We start from the raw sequence: 26,508 nt of genomic DNA on the forward strand, positions 1-26,508 counted from the left end.
TTGAGGCACTCTTAAATTAAATTAAATTTCAGTTTTTCATATTTCAGTAAGTGTGTTTTGACACAAATATTCTGTAGGTGCCAAATTCACCAACCCGAGAACCTTTGTGAGGAATGAGATGGACGATGAAGACGACTATGAAAAACCACAAACAATTTTTTCAGAGAGAGAAGATTCAGATGTCAATGATGACGACTACATCACTGTAGAAGCTGATGTGGAGAAAATGTCAGTGTGCAGTGACTGTAAGTGTGAAAGTTTATATAAATTGACAGAATACTAAAGCAAAATAAACTATTTTAAAGATCCAGTTTGAGTCAATAGTAGGAAATTTAAACATAATATGTATAACAAATATTTAACAGAAAAATACACAAAAGAACACTATATATAATTTAAATTCTAATATCATATGTTTCAGAATTTAGTGTGTCACTCTTTACCTTTATTAAGGCTTCCATTCTATTCAGAAGACTCACTTTCAGTTTCTCGAAGAAATCTGCAGATACACCTCCAAAGTTTTAGAAGTCTTAGAAGTTTGTTGCGTGATCCAAGTAGTCCCAAACACTTTCAGTGATTGTGAGGTCTGGATTCTGGGGTGGTCCATTGTCCATTTTTCTGAGAATGCCAGCAGCTTCTTTGTTTCATATGTAGGTCTTGATTGTCTCAGCAGTGTGTTTTGGGCTGTTATCTTGCAATATCTTTACTTCAAAGTTTTCCAGAGAGTAGTGAAAAATGTATTAAAATTTGTTTGCACTTATTAGTATTCATGATGCCTTCAGTGAAAAACAATTAACCAGCTTGCACTGATCCTCCACAATGCTTTGCTGATGGTTGTAGACATACTGCAAAGACTCTTACAATGCTTGTCCGTTATGCACATTGCCTTCTGTTACGAATCTCCAGATCACAAATTTAGACTTGTGAACCTAAATTTGTAATTCCAAATTTAGACTCAACTAAGATTAGTTGTATTACAAGAGGCAAAAAATACAACCAAATTCAACCAACTTCCAAGACTGAACTTTGGAGGTGTGTCGGCAGATTTCTTTTAGAAACTGAAAGTGAGTCTCCGGAAAAGAATGGAAGACAAAGGGCAGAGTTCAAAAATACTGGAAGCAGGTTTGGTACACAAATAGAATTAAACAAGAAATAATGCTCAGTAGCTCTATAAAAAGATGCAATACCTCGCAAAGAACTAAGCTAAAAGCCTCTGCTTAAATACTAATTAAACAGGTCATTATAATAATAAACAGGTGGTACACGTCAATACTCAGGCGAGGAAGAACAGTGATTCATTGGTGCTGGTGGTGTGACTGTCAGGTCATTTCCCATAGGATTTTGAGAGATCGAGTCCTTAACTTAGAGCAGGGTCAGAGGGATACATGACAACAAAGAATTTGGGATGCTGTGCGAAACATAAATAAAAACAGAATACATGTGCAACACATTAAAACCCTATTTTTAACTGAAAATAGTACAGACAACATATCAAATGTTGAAACTGAGTCATTTATGAAATTGAGTAATTTTATTGTCTTAAAATTTATTAAAATATTTACCTATTTTGAATTTGATGCCAGCAACACATTCCAAAAAAGCTGAGACAGGTGCATGTTTCCCACTGTGTTGCATCACCTTGTCTTTTAACACCCTGTAAGCAATTCAAAACTGAGAAGACCAATTGCTGTAGTTTTGAAAGTGAAAAGTTTTTTGATTCTTGCTTGATACAGAATTTCAGATGCTCAACAGTTTGGGGTCTCCTTTGTCACATTTTTTGTTTCGTTATGTGTCAAATATTTTCAATAGGTTGAAACAGGCCAGTTTAGCACCCGGTCTCTTTTACTAGCCATGCCGTTGTAAAACATGCAGAATGTGGTTTGGCATTGTCTTGCTAAAATAAACAAGGCCTTCTCTGGAAAAGACGTTGTCTGGATGGCAGCATATGTTGCTCTAAATACATACATCATTCAGCATTAATGCCTTCACAAATGTGCAAGTCACTCATGCCATGTGCACTAATGCACCCCTATATCCTCACGGATGCTGGCTTATGAAATGTGTGCTGATAACAAGCCAGATGGTCCCTCTCCTCTTCTTTCTGGAGGACACAGTGTCCATAATTGTCCATAATTTCCAAAAAGAATTTCAAATGTTGATTCGTCGAGCCGCAGAACACTTTTCCACTGCGCCTCAGTCCATCTCAAATCAGCTCAGGCCCAAAGAAGGTGGCAGTGTTTCTGGATCTTGTTTATATATAGTTTCTTCTTTGCATAGGAGATTTGTGGATGCAGTGATGAACTGCTTTCACAGACAGTGGTTTTCAGAAGTGTTTCTGAGCCCATCGAGTGATTTCTACTTTTAATGCAGTACCGCCTGAGGACCCAAAGATCACGGCCAGTCAATATTGGTTTTTCGTCTTGTGTACAGTTTTTTGTATATTTTTGCACTTGCATACACAGATTTCAGCGGATTTTCTCAATCTTTTGATATTATGTACCTTAAATTAAGAAATGTTGAGAAACATTCTTTTTGCATTTTTGCACTATTTATCCACGCAGTCTTTCACAGAGTGGTGAAGCCCTCCTCATCTTTACTTCTGAATAACTCAGCCTCTCTGAGACGCTCTTTTTATACTCAATCATGTTACTGACCTGTTGCCAATTAACCTATTTAGTAGTGAGATGTTCCAACCGATGTTTTTTAGCATTACACAATTTTACCAGTTTTTTGCTGCCCCGTCCCAACTTTTTAAAAATGTGTTGCTGGCATCAAATTCAAAATGGGCATAATTTTTTCAAAAAACAATGAAATTACTTAGTTTCAACATCTGAAATCTGTCTTTGTAATATTTTTAAATAATTATATGGCTTAAATGATTGCGCATCGGTACATTCTTTTTAAATTTACATTTTGAATAGTGTCACAACTTTTTTGGAAACAGGGTTGTATATTTGTTGAGGCTTCTTTATAATTTTCTTTGACATTCCTTCTGCTTTTTGTTCCTTAGGCTGAAAAATGGCTAAGTGTGGTGACTGACTTTTGGAAATGTTTCAAGCGTAAAAATTTGCAGTAATCATATCTCATAAAGAAATTACATTTTTCATATATCAGTAAATGTATACTAAAGCATTCATTCTGCAGGTCCCAAAAACACACACCAGACCGCCCATGTGGAGATGGAGACGGATGGTGAAGATGATTATGAAAATGTAAAAGCCACTGTCCACCAGAAAGAGGATTCGGATGAGTCTGATGAGGACTATGCCAATGTAGATCGTGGTGATGGCTGAGGGAAAGTCGTTCCATTATGATTTAGAAGGTGTATTATTTAATGTTTTTATCTTGAAGCACCTTAACAGTAAAATGATTTGAAGACCATTAATCTGACTGGAGTATATTTATTTATTAAAACATTTTAAGCTAATTTTAAATGCATCAGAATACAAATAAATTGTCAACAATTTTACCAATCAAAATTATTTGATGATAATGATAACTATACGTACCTTGTGAAAATGTAAAAACAATATGTAAGAAAAACAACAGCAATATTTTTCATTAATATAAAGTACAGCTTAAACAATTTTTGCTTTGTTCCACTTTTTACAGTATAGTTCACTGTTATATATGTATGCACGCCAGCTCATTAGATGTTTATTTAATTTATTTCAGATACTTTTTTTTGACCATTTCTTTCCAGCACTGCACTGAAAAGGCTCACTGACTGACCTAGTGAAAATTAACAGTATAAACAATCATCTCATCCACATACTACATCATATATATGACATTCTGTATACAATATAATAATGCTAATATCTATCATACAAACAGTGTTGGGGTAGTAGCTGCTGCTCCTGTCCTCCACTTCCCACTGCACCTTTCCTACACTGCAAAAGCACTGAGGAGTTGAAAAAAGGGAAGAGAAAAAATTGGGGAAGCTTTCGACATCATTAAATTTAATGTTTACTGTTGATGAACTGAGCCTATCACAACATTTCTCTTAAAAGCCCGCTCACTCTATTAGACACTCCTACCTTGAAACGCACAATCTCATAAGTTTTTCAGGTCTGGCTGCCATGTTTGCAATATTTTGAGAATGAATTAAAGCCCAAAAGCCCAAAGTGACTACAGAATGATGTCCCCCCTCCCCTGACCTTTTGTTCTGTGTCAATGAGCACTGGTTATGTTCTTTTTTCTGTTCTTTTATACTGTGTGGAAAAGCAATAAAAATATTGTGTAAAAATAGGTGGAAGCCCCTCCCGCTACTCAGGCACACCAGATGAGCTTGACTGGCCTAAAACACTACAGCATAGTGTTTTACATTTTGGCCCATAGCGTCTACATCATAAGGCTTAGAGATATAATATTCTGCTGTTGATTTCTTGGTTCATACTAAACAACATTTCATCAAAAACTCAAATCCACACCACCAGAAAAATGTAGATATTTTGCAAAATTTTTGCATAGCCTACTTTTTAAAACTTGTTCTGGGTTTTTCATCCAAACCTCACAAAACTGGTGTCAAATTATCTGTAATAGCCTGAACCTGAATTAGGATTTTAAAAAAATACTTTTGTAAACACCATGGTTGCCACGTGCCAATCAATCCTTCTGGATTAGAGAATTGTTCATTGAAACGTAAGTGTAACTCATGAAGGCTTTGTCTGATTTTAATGATACTTAATAGGCTTGTGCATCAAAAGATTCTGATGTGGCCTGTCAATTTTGGCCCTTGCATGTCAATAGGTGGTGCTATAAAAGCTAAGTAGCTCTTTCTCAGCATCTTTACATCTGATTAAGCTGAGATTTTGCACGCTGCAGCTTTGTGCTTATTCTGAGTGGGTTTTTAAAGTCCTGATAACTGGAAAACTGTGGCAGCCATAAGTAATCAGTTTACAGTTTACAGACTTAACACTGACCAATAATCATGAAACTTAAATGGTGTTTGCATGTAGGAACTCTCAATTAACCTATACAATTTCAAAGTATTGGTCACTGGGGGGCGCTACTCACTTTTCCAACAATCAAATCAAGCATACCTCATGCAGCATTTCACCTGAGGACACGAAACTGGAATAATAATTCACTTTAGTGAGCATAAATTGTTGATGTTGTGAATGTTTTCATAAAATGTATTGTGTTGCAGCCCATTTAAAATTAATCTCAGGATTTTTAATCAATCATTCCAAAGTTGGTCTTGAAATAATCTCTGTCATCTGTAAATAAATAATTATCAAAAAATCTTAACTTTTTGCCCACCATAGTTGCCAAATATTAATTAATCATTGTGGTCTTGGCAATTCTGAATTAAATTGATAAACCTTGAAAATTGTTAGTCTTATCCTCTCAAAATTTAAGAATTGAGATTTAGATGAGGCTTGCAAAATCTTGCCCAGATTGGCATTCAGGGGCCTCTGCAGTGCACGTTGAGACTTTAAATAACTAGAAATTCAATTGCTATTATTTTTGTCTTGCTACAAATAATAATAAAAAAAAACAGGTCTAATGTAATTCAGTTTTTTAGTTTAACAATTTGGCAATTTGAAGTTATGTCAGAAATTTGTTCCAAGTCTCCATCTTAGTATGTCAAAAGGTCAATGTAAAACTTGATCAATAATCATAACAGGATTTTTGATAAAGTCTCCCTGTCATTTATCCTGCGAAAAGGCCCCAATCTGACACATTAAACCTCATAAAGCTGATTTGTGCTGAGATCCCATGGATTGCTGCTTGCAGCTATTGTTTTTAATTATATTCTATAATGACGATGATATAAAGACACAGGGAAAAAAAAACACTTTTTTTCATCTTTCAACAACAAAAATGCGTTAATTAACAAGTTACTGTTTGCCCATCTTTAATCTTGTGGACTTTGCACTCCGCATTACGTTCATCAGTCTTCACACATGCCGCATCGCGTGTTCTCCATTCGACTGCGTACACTGAACCATAACGTCTGTGCCATGATAGTGTCAGACGAATACACATACTAGATAGATGATCCTGAAGGGAAATTGCAGAACTGTTACACCCCTATAATCGACTGTATAATAGAGACAGGTACAGCAGATGGAGATCAGGTTGGAGTAAAGTTGGAGCCTTCCGTTAGTTATGGATGAAACTCTCTGAAGCTCTATTTGAGTTTCAGATGAAACTCTCACTCTAGCAGGCAGAATGTTGGCATTCGCATTATTTGAATCAGGATTTAATAGTCACTTTTGCTGTACACTGATAGAATTGACCACTGCTTCTGTTCTTGGTGTAAACAGGCCATGTAGACTGCACATATACAACCACATGTCCGTATTCTTTGTGTGCAATGTCTCTGTTATCACACCGTGTGATTGCGCATTACAGTTTCTCCGCATAGAGTTAATAGAAAGTATCCAGCCACATTGAGAGTACGGATGAATAGAATTGAACACTTTACCTTTATCATGGGATTATTTTTTTATTTATGTGTACAGTATATATTCAAAATTATGTGGACATCTATACATTGCACCCATATGAGCCTGTTGGACATGCCATTCCAAAACCATCGGCATTTATATTGAGTTGGCCCCCTTTGGCTCACAATCTACATTCTAGTTCATCCCAAAGGTGTTAGTGGGGTTGGGGTCAGGGCTCTGTGCAGGCCACTGGAGCTCCTCTACACCAAACTCCCCAAACTATGTCTTTATTTAGCTCGCTTTGTGCACAGGGGCTCAGTCATGCTGGAACAGGAAAGGGTCTTCAACAAACTGCTGACACAAAGCTGGAAGCATACAATTGTCTAAAATGTCTTTTATGCTGTAGCATTAACATCACCCTTCACTGGAGCCCATTATCCCTTCTCCACCAAACTTTAATGTTGGCACTATGCATTCCAGTAGGGAGCATTCTCCTGGCACCCAGATTCATTCATCATATTTGACTTCCAGATAGTGAAGTGTGATTCATCACTCCAGAGAACACGTTTCCACTGCTCCAGAGACCAACGCTTTACACCAATCCTCCCAATGCTTAGCATTATGCATTTTGATATTAGACTTGTGTGCAGCTGCTCAGCCATGGAAACCCATTTCATAAAGCTCCCAATGCACAATAATTGTGCTGATGTTGCTTCAATGAGGCCTAATGAGACGACGGATGGTGTCCTGGGGGATCTCCTCCCAGATCTGGACCAGGGCATCACTGAGCTCCTGGACAGTCTGAAGTGCAACCAGGCGGCGTCGGATGGACTGAAACATAATGTCCCAGAGGTGTTCTACTGGATTTAGGTCAGGCGAGCAGGGGGGCCAGTCAATGGTATCAATTCCTTCATCCTCCAAGTCCAAGGATTTCATCCCGATGCCTAATAGCAGTCAGGGTGCCGTTGTCTAGCCTGTAGAGGTCTGTGCATCCTTCCAGGGATATGCCTCCCCAGACCATGACTGACCCACCACCAAACCGGTAATGCTCAATGATGTTGCAGGCGGCGTAAGGTTCTCCATATATATATATATATATATATATATATATACACACACACATAGGGCCCTCGGGTGGCCTCAGAACACTGACTCAAAGTCTAGAGACAGTCCACTGCCGAGGCAATAAAGAGCTTAATTAAAAGCCCTTATATGTAATGCCCACACTCTGCCACTGTATTTAAAACCAGAAAAAAAACCCTAACACTAAAATGTACAGAAATATAACTATAGGAAATAGGCTATAGCACATTATTTATCAAATAATCATTTTGGTCACATTATATATATTTTCCAGCACTGTTCAAAGCACGCATAAGCATATATGAGCAGACTGAAATTTAAATGAGCTCTGTTCTGATTGCCTGCCCCATATTATGCCTCATTCAAAAATGCTCTTTTTAATTTCAGTTCTCAGGGGATATGTGAAAATGCACTGTTTTTTGTGACACAACTGAAACAATAAATTCAAAACAGGCAACTCTGACAGTGTTTACATATTGCATCAATCTTTTTATCCAAAAAAAGTGAGGAAATCCATGATATGGACCCTTTGAATACATTTTACAGAGGTTTTTTCCCCATTACTTCATCAGAGTGTGGGGGGGAGGGGTGCCTTTAGCACACTTGATCTGTCCCTGGTGCTAGGAAGAGGAGGGTGGGCCTGAAGCCATAGTAAAAGTGGTTTGGCCACAGCTGGATTGTGGAAAAAAGGAAACTGTCGAGGGTTGTTGTGGAAGCTAGAGAAGACCAAAAGCCAAACAGAAACTCACCCCTCTGCTGCCTCTGAGAGTGTGAGTTTAGAGTGTGGTTACTGTGGTCTCCTGCACTGTTTCTGAGAAATGGACACACTTGGACACTCACCAGGAAGTGCACAGAAATACACAAAACCGCATGCGTGGGAGAGCTTGTGAAACACCAACCACACTTCAAGGTAAAGCTGTTTGAGGACAGAGACAGTGCCCACTTTAGCCAACCATAAATCAAACTGAACAAGGACTTTAACAAGGCTCTCAGGACCAGGATGGAGAGACCTTGCCTCATTTTCATGCTTGGTAAAGTCAAGTTTAATGTTTTTTGTTCTGATAACAAAGTTGGCAATAATAAATTATTTCCACATTGTAAAAAAAATGTTGTTTTAACTTAAAAAAAACATAATAACCAGGCTGCCTTTCAATGGTGCCTTTGTTCACACTATAGTTAAGTTATAAATTTGTATGATGTTCATTACATTACAAATAATCTACTTCAAAAAAGATTGTCTGTGTATTCTGATATTTTGTATTGTTTGTTATTGGTACCATTACACTTCACCACACTTAAGCTACGTTCACATTACAAGCCTCATTGCTCAAATCCGATTTTTTGCTTAAATCCGATCTCTCCAACAGGATGGTTCGTTTAGGTAAGTTATTCAAATCTGCCATTAATGTGAACGGACCGGCATCCTGAAATGACCCTCATGCGCACATCCTACTCAGTAACGTTGTGTGAATGAATCACGTGCATCATCAGCACAAACTAACGAGTAGAACGAGCTTCACTGTGAAGATAATTAACTCTGATTAGCTCTCAGCTTCATTATTAGAGCGAGACGAAGGAGAAAAAGGTGAGATGAGCTGCTTTTCCACCGTTTACAGGTTTTAACTTCTGTTCGGCGCTGCTACCATGGTAACGCTGAATGATGCCGCACGCGCAGTGGAAAAAAGCACATGATTTCCGATCTGAGCATCACATTAAGGTCACATGGCCACGAATCGGATACGTATCCAGTCTAGGACCACATATGAAAGTGGCTCAGGTCGGATTTGAAAAGATCAGGGCAAAAAATCAGATTTGTGCCACTTCAACCTGGTGATGTGAACATAGACTTAGTTACAGTGGAAATGCTAATCAAAACAGAAAGCAGTGATGAGGAAATTCTGTTTGACCTGTATTAAATTGGAAACACAAATACATCATTTCATGCTTTACCTTATGAACTTTATTGTCTTTAAAAAATAAGTAAATAAAAATACTCATTCCAAAATTGATGTCTGCAACACATTCTGAAAAAATTGGGACGGAAACTTTTTACCACAACACAACCTTTACTTATAACAGCACTTAATAATTGCTTAGAGACTGAGGACACAAACTGACTCAGTCTTGAAGGCAGAAGTTTTTGTCATTCTTTCAAGTGTTCAGCTGGGCAACTGGATGTGTTCAATGGGAGATAGGCAGGTCATTTTCAGCACCTGCACTCTCTGATTATGCAGCCAAGCTGCTGCAACACAAGCAGACCGTCAGTACCCCTTCTGTCACTGGGGTGGGACCCTCAAGGGTTTATCTCAGTACCTTTAGTCAGGGAACATAACTGAACCATAATCCACTGAAATGATATGTTCTAAGCTGTACTGACTCCACACACCCCGTCTCGTCTCCAGGACTTTATTTTACTGTTCTGTTTAAAACATTCGGTTATGAAAAGGTACAAATACGAACTTTTCACCTGGAAAAACTTATTTAAGGTTCACAATCAGACCTTAAAACCACTGTTGTACCTTTGAGGGAACATTTACATTGTTTATACCTTGATGAAGGAAAATTGTACCTGTACAGCACCTATTTTCTCACAGTGTTGACAGCAGTTTGTATGATCTGATCATAATTTTCATAGATTTCTGCAGTTATCTGATTATTCAAATGGTCATGTAAACAGCACACTCGGATGTCTTCGATCAGAGTAAGATCTAGAAATCTGATTAAGAAATCTGATAAAGAGGCTGGATTTTAGCTCAGTAGTCAGATTTCTCAGTGCTGTAAACTCTTACTCTGATTTCTTTCGGATTTCTCAGTCTGCACATGTGTGTAAACAGACTGTACCAGAAATAAGCGAGAAGCGTCGCCGCGAGACGCAGCAAAACACTTTTGGAGCAACACTGAAACCAAATACATGCTTGGCGAAATGAAGCATTTAAATATTCTTCATCTTCTACATGATGTGTGTTCATATTTTAGGTAAAGTGGCGCGATGTTTAAAAAAAGCCACAGTATGAAGTTTGAGTCTTACGTTACGTTTACGTCACGTCTTCTTCTGTGAGTTTATTGGCTGGTTGTAAAGCAGAAATCTGATTACTGTCTGACTCATGTAGACCCAGAGTTTCCCCATTATCTGATTACTCAAGTGCATGTAAATGCTCATTCACATTACCTCTAACTCCATCTGATTAAAGAAAGTTCTGATAGTCTGTGTAAAAATGAATATTGCACTGATCTACAGTGATGACACCTTAAAAACATTAGTGTCTCACTGAAAAGCTAAAGTTTACATTATTGATTTAACAAAAAAAACCTTCTTTGTTTCAGTAGCCGGTGTTCATAGTGCTTCCTTGTTGGCTGGTAAGTTTCCTTTTCAGTGAATAACAGTGGATTTGATATCAATATGAACTGACTGAAAGATTACTGAATGTAATGTGTCTATTCATGTAAAACATTATATAATATTGATAATACAGGCATTCAGGACTAACAGAAAACAAGATTTCTCTCCTTTAGTTACAGATGGTTTAAATATAAGACTCATCAACGATAAAGGTACCTGTTCTGGTAGAGTGGAGGTCTATCATAATGGCCAGTGGGGAACAGTGTGTGATAATATCTGGGACATCAGTGATGCGGCGGTGGTGTGCAGACAGATGGGATGTGGCAGAGCGGTCAGCGCCCCTCACAGTGCCTACTTTGGTCAGGGAAGTGGCCAAATACTTCTGGATGATGTTGCTTGTTCTGGAAGTGAGAGCTCCATCACAGCATGCAGTCATAATGGATTTGGCAGTCATGACTGCAATCATGCTGAAGATGCTGGTGTTATCTGCTCAGGTAAGAAAGACTCAATGTTCATTTCAAAACACCAGAGCTGGCTCAAATAATTTGTTCTTTATACTGCCGTTTGTTTTCTTATTTAATATTCAGAAGCTTTTATTAACATTTCAGACCCCAACAGAAGTCTACAGCACTCTTCTGGGTTTGTGACAGAGTTAGAATCTTATGTATCACTGATTTAACCAAAATATTTGATCATAAAACCAGAAGAAAATGGCAATTACTTAAAAATGGACACGATAGTCTATAAAATTGTCATACCAAGTTAACCCTAGATAAAGGCCAAACACAGCCACTCTCTTCCTTTCATTTTCAGCGCCCCTCACAGTGCCCACTTTGGTCAAGGAAGTGGATTTGGAGTGCATAACTGTGGACATGGAGAAGACACAGGAGTTGTGTGCTCAAGTAAGTAATAGTATTTATAGCAGTTTACTGTTTAAATGCATTTACAAAATTACTGATTATATTCCTTTAATAGATGTTCTACAGAGTCCCTCACTCACCCTGACCTCATCTCACGCTGTATCTGCTGGAGAGGCTGTTCAGTTCAGATGTGTCTCACCAAACCCAACATGCATCTCTACAGACTTCCGTTTGTACAGAAATGAGGAATCAATAAAATCCCAATCAGCTGAATCTTCAGCAACATTTGATTTGACTGTGGATTCATCATATCAGGGTCAGTACAGCTGTGACTATTCATACCAGGGAAGCGGCTCCAGCACATCCACCAGAAGCAGCTCTATTGATATCACTGTGGGTGAGTGAACAGATAACAAGTTCATAACAAGTTCATTTTATAACAGTAGTACATTGATACAAATTCTCTTCTAGTTGAATGTAAAAGTATTCCAGGCTGTTATTTTGAAGGTTACTATAACATTGGCTGCACAGGGTTACACCAGTATAGTAAAAGTTCTAAAGTTGGTACCAGAACTCAGAATTATTGATCTCTTTAAAAAATAAACCCCATAAATAATCAATCCTTTAAATAATCAAATCTGTAATATATTTGGTGACATAGATTCTGTGGTCAGAGTGGAGTCAGGCAGAGCTGAAATCCATAAAGCAAAACCCAGAAAGCAAAGCAGAGCAAAGGACATGGCTCAGAATCAGAAACTTCTGAGTAAGACCATTAAGGCTAAACCATGACATATATCACTGCTGTCGGAAGAAAACCTTGTATCTCTATTTTTGACGTTATTTTGACATCAATGTTTCACATAATTTGAAAATACCTGTTGCCCTTTAAATTGGACTGTTGGTCATGAAAATTACAAACAAAAGAAATGGCCCAAAATTACTTGGAAAAAGTTTAGTTGCATTGACTTACATTAAAAGTAAAGTAGGTTTATTCCTTCTCCCGTAAAGTTATCATTTTGGAGATATGCGGTTTTGTTCCGATAGCAGTGATATGTGGGTGACCAAATGAGTCCAGGAATGAGCCACAGGTGTGTGTGGTTATGAGTGGGCAGAGCTGGAGGAGTGAGCCAATACAAAATAGGGGAGTCTACATACTGACTTCTTGGAGAAGGAGCCAGGGAGGAGATGGAGCTGGAGTGAACAAGCCAAAGCAGAACAATGGAGTCCATGGACTTGTTCAGACCGTCAGCCCAAATCAGATTTTTGACATATCCAAATTGCATCCAGACTGTTTTTTGATAGTCTGGACAGCAATAAAACACATGAAATCCAGTTTTGGTAAACTGGATCTAAATCACATTTGTAGGGGTTTTGAAATGCAATTCCAATTAGGTTTTTTACAGATGTCTCTCAGTCTGAGCGCTCTGACCCTTCAAATCAGATTTCAAAGTGTCTTTTGCCACTTGCAACACAGTAAACAATGACAAATGTCAAATCCAGAATGATGGACAGGCTGGTGACGTCTGGACACACAAATCCCATCTGATCTTTTGCAAGTAACGTTCCTGTATTATGGGATGGCAGGGAGGTGGACCCAGAGGAGTTGAGGTGGCTCAGAGCCAGGCTTGAACCGCCAATGTTGATGTTGTGCTAAAGTGATTTTTTTACAATATTTTGACAAATTTCCATTTCCAGTAACTCTCCGACGCTCCAAGCATCTCTCTCTGTCCCACCAAAGAGGTCACATGGGGAGAGAAGGTTAACATCACCTGCTCTGTAGAAACCCAGTTCACAGGAGGATCCTTCACTCTGATACAGAACTCTGGGTCATTTAGAGAGACCAAGAGTGGAACCTCCGTCACCTTCAGTTTACCAAAAGTGGACTTTGTTCATGAGGGGTCTTACTACTGCCATTAACAGACCAGAGTGTCCAGTCATGATTTCAGTTCTCCACAGAGCAGCTCTGTTCAGTTCTCTGTTGTAGGTAAGATGCATCTTATTTGGAGTTTTGTAGTCAAGTCTAGGCTGTGGGTCTTCAACTCTCTATACAAGTTCTTCTTGTTTTCCAGTGAACTTGCTGCAGCCAAATATCTCCTTTAGTGCTCTTGATGGAGGTTTCCACTGGGGGTCGCAGGGGCCAGAGGTGACCAGGGGCCACAGCTTCTCTATCTTCTGCTCCACCAAACCACAGTACCCAGGAGGCTCCTTTCACTTGGAATTCAGTGGATCCAACACCACCAGAACTCAGTCAGCTATTAACCACTCAACCACCTTCTTCTTTCCTGAGGCAGATTTTGTCCACCAGGGAAACTACAGCTGTGTTTATGAAGTAACTGTGTCTTCACGCACCTTTAACTCTCCTACCACTGAACTCTTGGTTGTCACTATGAAAGGTGCAGTAAGATGCACCAGTCTTTGTTTGTTCATTGATTCTCTTGAAGAAATGGTTTGGCAAAAAGTCAAATTTAGCGAGGTCCCTAAACTTACATCAGATGTAGTCATACAATTTTTGCTTCTTTGGTTTAGCACCGGAGCTACGAAGCTAACAAACACAAGAAATTAGTAAATTTATCTCCAAATTTTCTTTCCACTCACATAAACCACATTTGAAAAATGTTTGAATGGAAACACAGTTAGTCATACTGTATCCTAAACCAAACTGCCAGTGTTAACTTAATGATGACCTGGATGCAGTTTCAGCAGGTGTAGATGGATTCATGGGTTTATTTACAAATGACTATTGCCTTCTAGTGTTTGTTAGCAATGATAGAATCGTAACTGTTTCTACACACACACACACACACACACACACACCCACACACCCACACATTTTCTAAGCCGCTTATCCTTCTGGGTCATGGAGGGAGCTGGAGCCTATCCCAGCAGTCATTGGGTGGAAGGCAGGATACACCCTGGACAGGTCTCCAGTCCATTGCAGGGCAGACAGATACATTCACACACACACACTCACACCTAGGGGCAATTTAGCGTGTCCAATTGGCCTGACCGCATGTCTTTGGACTGTGGAAGGTTGCCTGGCCAGGAATCGAGCACAGGCTCTTCTTGCTGTGAGGTGATGTGGCTCTAAACTAAAGAAACAAAATCTGGACTCCAGATTGGCTGATCAACTACATCTGGGGAAAGTGGAAAATTGTGTAAATTTGATTTAAATCTGAAGCACTGCTGGTCTTGATGGTGATTTCTCTCACAGCATCGCTGGCTCCCTTCATCAGTTCTGGAGTGGCAGCAGGACTCATATTACTCATATTAGTGCCAATCATTATTTACTCCACAAAGAGAGGTAAACAACAAAACTATCAGCTGACTGTGAAGACAGATTATAGACATAGTGAGTACTTTCGTATCTATATGTATTCATTTAAAAGTACTTTAAAATTAAACAGCTTTTTTATTGTTTTTTTTTTGTTCTTCAGTTTCAGTAATGCATAGTGGCTGATTTACTCTCTGTGATCTGCATGAAATGATGAAGTGTATCTTGACTTTTGGAGAGATCAGTCGTGATTAAAAATCACACATGCTAATTAAATGCTTTCTTTACTTTTTGACATCAAAAGTTGTTTGTAAAACTTTTCATTAACACAGTAACATTGACTCAACCTCATTCTGTAGGTGTGGATGAAGCATATGGGATCTATACCGTGACAAATGATGACAAAGAAGATATTTACCTAATGTAGATGGTAAAACCCAGAAATGATAGATAACTGTATTTATTCAGATTGTTACACAAAATAGATCTATTGTCAACTTTAGAGAGAGACAACAGGGAGGTTATTAGCTTAATTGCTCATTTAATGTTCAGCTTTTCTATTATCTGCAGTTCATTTCTCTTTCCTGAGCATTTCAGCAACTTCTTACTTTAGCCATTCTGTCCTCTGAAGAGAGCGATTATTCACTGTTTATTCAAAAGAATCTCTACAAATTCATTAAATAAAATAGACAATGAGCGTAGAAACAAGGAGGTGCTCATAATGTTATGCCGGATCGGTGTATATGGCAATAATGGGTATTTTGGAGCTTAATTTTAAATCTTCTATACAGTGTAAGATATGCTCTATGCATAACCTTGGAATGAATAAATTGATGTTCTAGATTTTTTGATGTTCTGCAATAAACAAATAGTTCCCCATTCCGGAGTGTAATTTAAAACAGCAAGCTCCCTGTTCTATAATGCAGTAACAGAAAGAGGTTTCGTAGTAGCTCCAGTCAAGTTACGATAGATCCTAGCTACACATCCTTTGGAGGGAATATATGGTTGGATTAAATCCACCATAGGATGGCCAGCTATAGGAAAGCACCATGGAACGCCATAGGCTTTAAGCACTGATCTTAATTGCAAGTACACAAAATGAGTAGAAGCTGGCAGAGAGAATGTAATCTTTAAGGTCTGAAAAGAACGAAAACCTCCATCATCATAAAGATCACCACAAACATTAACACCCCTAGAAGACCAAGAGGGTTGAATATAAGGTTGTGTACCTCTTAAGAGGTTGTAATTATGCCATAATGGGGTAGAGTGACAGATTTTGAAAGGGTCTCCTATGAGTCTTTCTATATGGGTCAAAAGTATACTTTTGTGTACTAAAAGGTGGGCCAATTTAGTCCCAAGTAGTATTGAAATTGTACACTTACAGGTATACTACTGGTACATTGATATTAGTATACTTACTACATAAAGCATACTTGGGAAATATACTTGAACTTTACTTAAGTTAACTTCCAATTCCTTTGTAGGGGCAAAAAGAGAGGTGAGGCAGCTCCTGGGCCTGGCTTGCTATTATTATAGGTTTGTGCCTAATATAGTTCACATTATAGCTGCAGTACAAAATAAAACTTAGATGTAAACTAGTTGTGAACTCAAAGTCTACTACTCTTACATCTAAAGTACATATCAAAGTATTCTTTTACATGTTAAAAGTGGGCCAATCTAGTCCCAAGAAGCATTGAAATAGTACACTTACAAATTAAGATTAGATTAAGTGACCTTTATTAATCCCACGATGGGGAAATTTCACTTCTGCATTTTACCCATATGCGCAGTGAGACACCACATAGTGAGTGCACACTACGGGGCAGTGAGCACACTTGCCCGGAGCGGTGGGCAGCCCTATCCACAGCGCCCTGGGAGCAGTTGGGGGGTTCGGTGCCTCACTCAAGGGCACTTCAGTCACATACTGTCGGCTCAGGGTAACGAACCGGTGACCTTCCGGTCACAAGGCTGGCTCCCTAATCTCCAGCCCCTAACTGCCCCAAACAAGGATCACCTCACATGGGACTATATACTACTACTAGTGTCTGATTTGTGTTTTTGGTCTCGGACAGGGGGCTGGGGTCCATTTTGTCCCAGGAGGGGGAAGGGGGCCCAGTGCTGTACATTAGATGAAAGCTGTCTATGCAGCACACACAGTGCAGCACCATACAGAAGTAGTACTTATCCATCAAGTTGGTGGTTCTAGTTGCTGAGATGCCCTTTCACCCTCAGTGTGGGCCAGTATCTTTTTTCAGTAGCTGTCAAAGGCAGTGAGAGAGTCCCTATACACAAAGCCAGAGACCAGAGGAAAAGACCAGGACTGAATACCTGAACTTAAAAGAGTTTTCTTGCACATTTAACAGCTGAAAAGCTGAGCTCTACATTTACTCACCTGTGTGTCTTTTCTACAATCACAGTCCTACTGGGTTCTAGAGGGTTCTAGAGGGTTCTACAGTTCTGCACTTAGAGCTGTGAGCAAATGAGCTATTGCTGTGGAGTATTTCACCCCAATGCTTAGAAAAAAGTGGTTTTCACTTGAGGATTGTGCAACTGAGGAAAAGTGTCACTTGATACTTGGCTTTTTAAAAACGGTATTAAAAAAAGGAACAAAAACTGCACATTTTGCCTCTTGTTTCGGCAAAACAGTTGTCAGCACCTCCATAATAAAGTTATTTAAAGACTGCAGCTGTGCAGCATTTATAATAAAAATGAACAAACACCCACGAGCAGGATGATGAGACTGTAATCCCATTTACACCTGCTCACTTTATGTGACTAGTATCTATATTGTATCCTGATTAGATTTTAGCCTCATTCTTTTACACCTGGTAGTAAATTTGTGTCTCCGGTTAGACCAACTACATCTGACTGCTGTGTGTGATGGAATATGCAGATTCGCTCATTACGCTGCAACCAGTTACCAAGTGTTTATTTGTTTAGCCTCCTTATCTGCAGTTTGTTTTGCACAGCAATGTCGCTATTAAGCATTTCATTACGTCTGGTCCCCAACCATGTGCGTCCACTGTGATTTTCTTCGACGTACACATGGATCACGTGCCCAGTGATGTACTGCATGGGGTGGAGTTTCGGTTGTACTGGGAGGAGTTTCAGTTGTCCAATGTGTCATGGAGAAACGGATGCGTTTACATTTCTGGAACATGTGGCTCAATTGCATCTCAGTCCACCTCCTGAAGTGGTTTGATCAGATTTGTATCTGTTTTAAATGTGTCTTGGGTGCGTTTACACGTGCATTTTTATGTGGCCTCATCCAGATATAATCCTGATACTCAAGACACATGAAGTGACCAGGTGTAAACGGGGTGTATGTCACATTACAATGCTTGGCAAATCTTCATTAATTAATTGATATTGATAGCTTTAACCTAGGCCTTGTTTAGACTGCCAGGCTGGACCAGGGCGCGTTGGCTTGACCTGTACAGATATAAGATTATTTTGGAATATCACCCTCAACATTTTTAAATTAACATGTAAAATCTGAAGTTAATACTTTTTTTACATGTCAACTGCTCTTTTTCTTTCTCAAGCCATGTGTTTGTTTGGGCTCGCACTGTCTCTCTCGCGCTCTCTCCCTATCTCTCCACTTTCCCTTGCCTCTCTCTCCACTTTCTCTCTCAACCAAACAGCACTCAATAGCAGTAAAGCTCACCAATCAGCACTCAGAACCCAGTCAACACGGTGGACTCGAACCTGCTCTGTCTTAGATTTGGGGTCTCAGTATTCACTCTGACTCCTATGACCCCACTGCAGGCCAAATGTGGCTAAAGGTGTTTGAAGAGAAAAAGGACCTCAACAGAAGTGAGAAGTTTGGTTTATGTTTTTGTTCATTAATGTATAAATGAAAAGCTTCATGTTGCACCCATGCTGGTTTGTCTGTGTGTGTTTCTGGCCTCTATGGGCTCTCGGCCAGAGTGACTTGGCTCCTTCCCAGGCTGCCACCTCAGAATATAACTAGTAAACTAAAAGTACGCATATAAACTTACATTTAGTGTAATTCACAGTGTAAACAAAATAAAACTTGTAAAATAGTTGTGTGATCAAGGTTTACTATTCTTACACCCAAAATATACCTGAAAGTATACTTTTATATACTAAAAAATGGGCCGATTTAGAAGAAGTATTGAAATAGCACACTTACAAGTATACTACTAGTACATTGATATTAGTATACTTACTATATAAAGTACGCTTGGGAAATATACTTGAACTTTACATGAGTTTACTTAATAAAAGGAATTTTAAGTACATTTCTTTTGTAAGGTCAGAAAGTGAGACAGCTCTTGGGGCTGGCTTGCTATTATTGTAGGTTTGTGCCTATTCGGATGTCCCCAGCCCACTGATAAAAGGGAGCACCAGATGTGGTCCAGTGAAGGGAGCAGTGCCATTAGGCTTTTATCACATTAAGGCAGTTTTCTGTTGGAGCCCACTGATGCATCCACCTTACTTTCTTCTCCCTTTTGTCATGCAGACAGATGTGTCGGACAGGGGACTGGGGTCTGTTTTGTCCCAGGCGGGGGAAGAGGGCCTAGTGCTGTACATTAGATGAAAGCTGTCTATGCAGCACACACAGTACAGCACCATAGATAAGTCATGCTAATCCATCAAGTGGGTGGTTCTACTTGCTGGGGTGCCCTTTCACCCTCAGTTTGGACCAGTATTTTTTCAGTAGGCTGTCAAAGACAGTGAGAGAAAGACTTCCTGTACACCTGTACACAAAGCCAGTGACCAGAGGAAAAGACCAGGACTGAATACCTGAACCTAAATAAGTTGCACATTTAACAGCTGAAAAGCTGAGCTCTGTATTTACTCACCTGCCCTGTGTGTCTTTACTAAAAGCAATCATGGTCCCACAGGGTTCTACAGGGTTCTACAGTTCTACACTTAGAGCTGTGAGCAAATGAGCTACTGATGTGGAGTATTTCACCCACATGCCTAGAAAACAGTGGTTTTCACTCGAGGATTGTGCAACTGAGGCAAACTTTCACTTTTACAAAAATGCTTTTAAAAAAAGGAACAAAAACTGCCTCTCGTTTCAGTAAAACAAAGTTGTCAGCACCTCAGTAATAAAGCTATTTAAAGACTGCAGCAGTGCAGCATTTATAATAAAAAAAACAAGAAGCCAAAGACCAGTATAATGAGACTTTGGCCCAATCCCATTTCTTCTTTATACCCCTACCCCTTGTTTTCGAGTGTCACCCTAACCCCTTGGAACTGAGTTACAAGGGGTAGTGGTTAAAAACTTGCCCTACGAAATGGGACAACCCAACAAAAAAAAACATTGCTTCATTAACAACCTACTAACGCTGCTCTGCAGGCGACCCAGCCCGTCTTCAGTGATAGCAGAGAAGGGAAAAGTTCAGCAACCTCGCTGCTGGGCTTTAGTTACATTTAGCACATCAAATTCTTTCAAAGAGGGGCTATAAGACAATCATTTATTATCACCCACTCCAATTATTTGGTGATACGAAGCTGAAGTCATCTATTCGCTAGCTTCTTGTTCGAATTTTCCCGTTCCACCTTAAATGGTGCAGCAGTTACATTCTGGCGCTTCTGGCGTCAATACTGCCGGACTATTTAAGGTGGAACAGGAAAGTTAGCTAGCTACTGAGAAATTAGCATGCTATTAGCAGTTTTTTGTGCTTGTTATGAAGAAAACGACCATAATACATTGAAATGACATTAAACTAAGATAATACAATAGTTATCGTAATTTTTTAACGGAGAAAATTCTCACATTTCTGGGTTTCTTTGGTCACTCGCGCAGCCATTTTGCCGGTTATTCTTTTTTTTCATTACACTCCGTTTGGAGTGTGCCTCTGAAAAATCTTCGTTTGGAGGGCCATGTAGCCCTAACACTTCGCCCTACCCCTCTATCTCAACAAAAATTGTGACACCCTTACCCTAGACGTGAACGCGCAAAACAGAGGGCTAAGTGTTAAGTGGTAGGGGCAAGGGGTGAAATGGGATTGGGCCTTTGTCTCACTAAAATGCTTGGTAAACCTTCATAAATTAACTTATTTATTAAGTACCAATATTGACAGCTTTAACTTCGTCATTGTTCAGACTGCCAGCCAAAATCCGATATTTGGCATATCCAGATTGTATCCATATTGATTTTGACAGCAAAAAGGCAACAAATACAACCAATTATCATTCAGTAGCAGTACTGCCATACAATCAGCACTCAGTAGCAGTAATGCCAACCAAACAGCACTCAGTAGTAGTAATGCTAACCAATCAGCACTCAGTGGCATTAATGCCAATCAATCAATATTCACTAGCAGAAATGCTAATCAGTCAGCACTCAATACTTGCACACATTGGCCCTTTGTGGGCAAGCCATGGGCAGTGTGGACGGGGCTAGCCCGTACAAATCCCAAGCTGGGCCACTGTGGATTTGCCCAAATTGAGCCAGCACCACTTTATACTCTGAAGATTCAGTGTGGGTTTTCTGTGGGCAGCCTGCACATTGAAACGTCCACTCAGATCCAATGCTGGGCCACGTTGGCCCAATACCTTTCTTCTTTAGGCCCAGTGTGTTGGTCTTCTGTGGGCAGCCTGCACTTTGACATACCCACACAAATCTCTTGGAGGCCCGGCCCTGATAGCAGAGTATTAGACAAAATTCCACTTATTTTTCACTCATTTTTCACTCACAGTCCTATTTACTTATTTTTACTCTCTTCCTTTCTTTAGTTATACTTTGTAAATAAGTTTAGTAGGGTCACTCTACAGAGAGGTCCATTTTTGTGTCCCTAGCATTTACAGATATATTACACTTGAAAAACATGTTAGGGTTACAATTTATTTATAATTTTAAATAAAACAATGTTATTTTAATAATTACACCTTCTTGAGCCTCAATTTAGCAATATTGGTTTATAAATCAATCACATATAATTCTAAGCACCACAGAAGAGTTCGTCCTCACAGTCATGTGTAAAGGGTGAGGCCATATTTTGAGGTAAAAAAATCTTATTCTGCAATGTTAACTGCAATAATCTATACATGACTATGAAATATATGATTTAAATGACATAAAGAAAACATATGCCAAATAAATATTATAAAATATATAATGAAAGTTGTGGTCCCCAGGAGTCGTGTCACTGGTGTTACTGCGTAACAAAAAATCTCTTATTTTGAAATAAAAATCACACTGATGACATCACTCGACTTCCTTTTACCTATTTTCTGAGGATCTATGAGGAAAAGCACATGGTGAGTCCACTGTGCCTTTCAGTTATCAGAGATTTTCTCATTTAGCTCATGATTCCATATGAAGCTTTTAGCTGAAGTCACTGGTGTGACCGACTTTATTCTGAGGTAATTGTGAAAAGTTAGAATACAAATAGATTAAATTACAGAATTTAAGTGGATTTTCCATGATTGACAACATGTGGTTTGATGCTCAGTAGCAGCCATTTTGTAAAATACATTTTCCATTAAAATTGTCTCTGGTGTTTCCTTTCTTATGTGTAACACCAATGAGGATCGGTAACACCAGTGACTCCTATGGAGAGATAGAAAAGTGGACGTTTTTGTAGAATGACCCAGTAAATCGTTTTAATGTAGCACAGTGTCAGCAACAACATTTTCTATAAAATTATTTTATATTAGACCTAGTCATGATTTTTTTCTCTCAGTTGTTTGTAATATTTGTCTTAATATATTTTCCAAAATAAAAGTCTGTGTGCATTAAAATCTGTTTGGGGAGATTTGTGAAACTTGTATGTATAACAGTAATCTGGGTGGTCTGATGGTGGACCAGCAGTGGCAAACAGTCAGTGGGGTGCCGACCTTATCAAACCAGCGGACCGATATATGCTCGCTATCTGGAATGTTTTCTTTCAGCTTATAAACTTTTAATAAAATCTGCACGTTTTACCTTTGTGGGCACAGCGCCGGCAAACCTGCAAGGATTTTCCCACATTACATATACAGTATTACTGGAGAAAATGCACGTGATTGGCAGGAGGTTTGGACCAATTAAAATACGACATGGGAGGAGTTGGGTTCATTGGCCCCGCCCCCTGCACTTCTGGACCTCGAGCTGTCTTTCTCAGCGTTCGTTAAGCGGTTCCTAAGCTCGACGTACAAGCAGTTTAGACGATTAGCGCTCACATTATTAGCGGTTTATTAATCAGCTAAATGTCCTAAAATCATGTTAAATGTCGGATTACAGTCATTACTGATTAGACAGATATTATGTGACTGATTATTGTGAGTTTTCAGCCCAAAAACACTGAAGATTTTGGACCGTTAGCAGCAGAGTGGAAGCGGAGCGGAATAACGGACATTTCAGGGGTTAAACTCCGCTTTAAAAGGTGAGAAACGTCAGAAACGACATAAAGAGAAAACTGAACTAAACAGCTTTAGTAACAGTGAGTTCTGCTCGAGCTGGTCACACATATCTCGCAGTATTTCTGAGTTAATTTGAGAGGTTGACCGCTAAAGTTAGCCAGTTTGTAGTTAGCTCGCTTGTCTGCTAACTGAAGGTTTTGCGGTTGTTGCTTAGCAACCGCTCCCCGCGCGCGCAGTGTTTGAAACGCCAGTATGAGCGGGTCTGATTTTAGCAGCGCTGTTAGCGTGAATGACAGGAGCACCGCTGGGTTTATGTAAGTCTTTTGTAAGTAAACCGAATGAAACAGCGGTAAGTCTAAATGTAAAATCTTTGCTGTATCTTAAGCCCCGTTAGAGCTGGGTTAGTTTTACTACAGGAGGTCCGGTAATGTAATCTGTAGGGATTTTATTAGCCCATGCGTACTGGATAAAGTGTCTGCGTAACGGTAATTTACTCAAATTAACACTCAGAGATAGCCTGGATCAAACGTCCTAGCACAGACGTTCACTCCAGCATTAAAGGGGAATTGCACCGATTGTATTTCAGGGATATGAATAAAGTCATTCAAGGGTGGTTTGATGTGAAGTGGTTCACTGTAGTGAGACTTTACAGACTCAGATTTCTTTACAGTGGTGGTGATAAGAACCAGGGGTCGCCATACCTACAAGTCAAGTCAAGAGGCTTTTATTGTCATTCCATCTATGTAAGTGCACAGTGGAGTGAAATTACGTTCCTCCAGGAACATGGTGCAACAAGGAACAAAAAGTACAAAGTGCGAATGTGCAGACATAGTGTGCAAACAAAAATTAAGCTAGAAACAATACAATAAACATGATAAACAGACATTAGACACAGTAAACAGACAGGACAGTGCAGCACCGACACAGCACACATTCTGGACATGAGGTAGTGGAGTAAGGTACAATACGAATATAACCATTTTATTTACTATCCAAAACCACCAGTGAACCTACACATGTCTTCTGAGTTTTATATGGAATGTTGATGATGGTAAAGTAGTAGTAAATCTAAAAACTGTATATATATTTTTAGGGCTATTTTGCCTTAGATCACTCCCCATGTTTCACTCCACCATGACTGGATTCAAATTCATTAAAATATGTTTCAGACCAAAGCTTTGTCACACAACTACTGTAAAACAATGCCTCAGACATCAGGCAGTGAATTCATAACCATTTCATGTGATAACATTTTGTGAGGGAGCTTTTAGAGGTGGACGTCTGGTTCCCATCACCACCACTGTGAACAGTTCTGGCTCTGTAAGCTTCTCTAGAACAGAGCATTTTACACCAAACCACTCTGAATGTCTTTGTTGACATGTTAACCATTTAACATTTGAAAAATTGGTTCCCCTTTAAGGCTAGAATTAAACAGATTCAAACAAACACAAATTCACTTCTAGTTAATATTAGGTAGAATAGATTTAAACTAGTTAGAATAGTAAACTTGGTTCATTTGACTTAACAAATGTTGGCTAACAGGACAGAAATCACTCTGTCTTGTGAGATGTATGTTCACATGTTGAATTTTCTCTTTCTATTCAGCACATCAGCAAAAATGTTTACTAAAATGTTTTAGGTCACATTATTCCTGTTTTCAACTTTAGGATAAAGAAACTCCTGACTAAGCAAAATGACCATAAAGCATGGTCTTTTTTTCACAATGCTCTCCCACCCTGACTGCAGAATTTTTTATAACGCTGCTGTCAGAACAAAACCATACATCTCCATTTTTGTTGTTTATCAGTTTTTGACATAATTTGAAAATGCCTGTAGCCCTTTACATTATGTGTAGATTTTATGATGACTGAACCAAAAGAAACAGACCAGAATGATTTGAAAAAATGTCTGGTTCCATTGACTTACATTGAAAGTAAAGTACGTTTTTTTACTTCTCTTGTAAAGTTACCATTTTGGAGATACGAGATTTTGTTCCAACAACAGTGATAAGGTTTTAAGCACAGCATAGCCTGCATGCAGTCAAACTGATTATCACAGACATGTAAAATGACATTGTTTTAGAAATGCAGTGCCTTCAGAAAGTTTTATTGGCTCTTCTTACACATTTTATTCTTACAGCCTTAAAGTAAAATAGTGTTTGTCATCAATCTACACTGAGTACCACACAAAGAAACCATGCTTTTTCTATCAACCTTATGTTCATGGACACAGCTCAAAGTGTGCTAAGAGTAGGCTTTGCTCTTAATATCAGAAATTAAGTTTCCCCTAAGTGTAAAAAGTATTACCTTTGCTCACAAATTTATAGCATCTTATTTTGTTATTAATTTTATTTATACTGAGTCACAAATGTTTGTTTCTTGAGCAAAGTTTGGTAAAGGAGAGACCATTTCCAGTGAAGCTGTGGAAGAGAAACACTGGAGAAGGAAAAGAAACACTTTAGAGGGGAAAAGATATCCCACCATAAAACACTAGCCCAGTGGCCCCTTGATACCAGAGGTGTTCACAGCTTTGAGAGGTACAGAGCTTATTATAACATATCGCAGAGATATTCAACTAAAATTTGTGAAGGTTCAGTTACATCAGATTTTCTGGGCTTCAAAGGTTCTGATAAACAAACTAAAATTAAAATTAAAAATAGTTAAGGCTATTCTTAATCAGCATTTCATGCTCTTGTGCTGTCAAGATAGACGAGCACACTTGTGGATCTTTCATGTTGAGTTTTTGGTTTACTTGACTCAGAACTGAATTTTGTGGGTAGGTTAATTTGCAGCAATTTGCAGTGAGCCACTTGAGGCTGTTGCAGGGATTCCACCCTGCTTTACGCTGTTCAAAACCACAGTAATGCCAGAGGGAGTCCTGTGGTTTATTGCTCTAATGTGCCAAGTGAGAGGTGGACATTATCACAGTTATTATAAAGTGCATCATAAAGTCTGCCCAATCAGTTGTGACTATTTACTCGTATTACTTTTGCCTACATCTTTTGGTTCGATCTTAAATATGTCAGTGAAATTATTGGTTTTCTGACCTGCCCTGCCCTGTACCTTGTTTTTGGAGGCCGATACAGAAAATACCTTTGAAGTCAGGGCGTTGTCGTAGTGATATTACCAATTGTTCTATGGCCACAGTGAACAAAGATGATGGGGGGCACCCTTGTCTCATGACTCGCTGTAGGTGGATATACAGCAAGTAAATATTGTTGATGCATACAGAGGC

At 39.1% G+C, this 26,508-nt stretch overlaps 1 protein-coding gene across 1 annotated transcript in view; it reads left to right on the forward strand.

The window, feature by feature from the left end:
* Positions 1 to 7,402: 7,402 nt before the first annotated feature.
* LOC118801503 (deleted in malignant brain tumors 1 protein-like) overlaps positions 7,403 to 26,508 on the forward strand; it is a gene marked incomplete at its 3' end in the record, with an annotated part of 150,584 nt that continues 131,478 nt past the window's right edge. Inside the window, exons 1-5 of the mRNA XM_036561803.1 lie at positions 7,403 to 7,440; positions 11,050 to 11,315; positions 11,635 to 11,657; positions 11,808 to 11,858; positions 14,738 to 14,754. Coding sequence (XP_036417696.1) covers positions 7,403 to 7,440; positions 11,050 to 11,315; positions 11,635 to 11,657; positions 11,808 to 11,858; positions 14,738 to 14,754 — 395 coding nt within the window. The remainder of the gene's footprint in view (positions 7,441 to 11,049; positions 11,316 to 11,634; positions 11,658 to 11,807; positions 11,859 to 14,737; positions 14,755 to 26,508) is intronic.

This window comes from Colossoma macropomum, unplaced genomic scaffold (genome assembly GCF_904425465.1).
Source record: "Colossoma macropomum unplaced genomic scaffold, Colossoma_macropomum, whole genome shotgun sequence".
NCBI classification, from domain to species: Eukaryota; Metazoa; Chordata; class Actinopteri; order Characiformes; family Serrasalmidae; genus Colossoma; species Colossoma macropomum.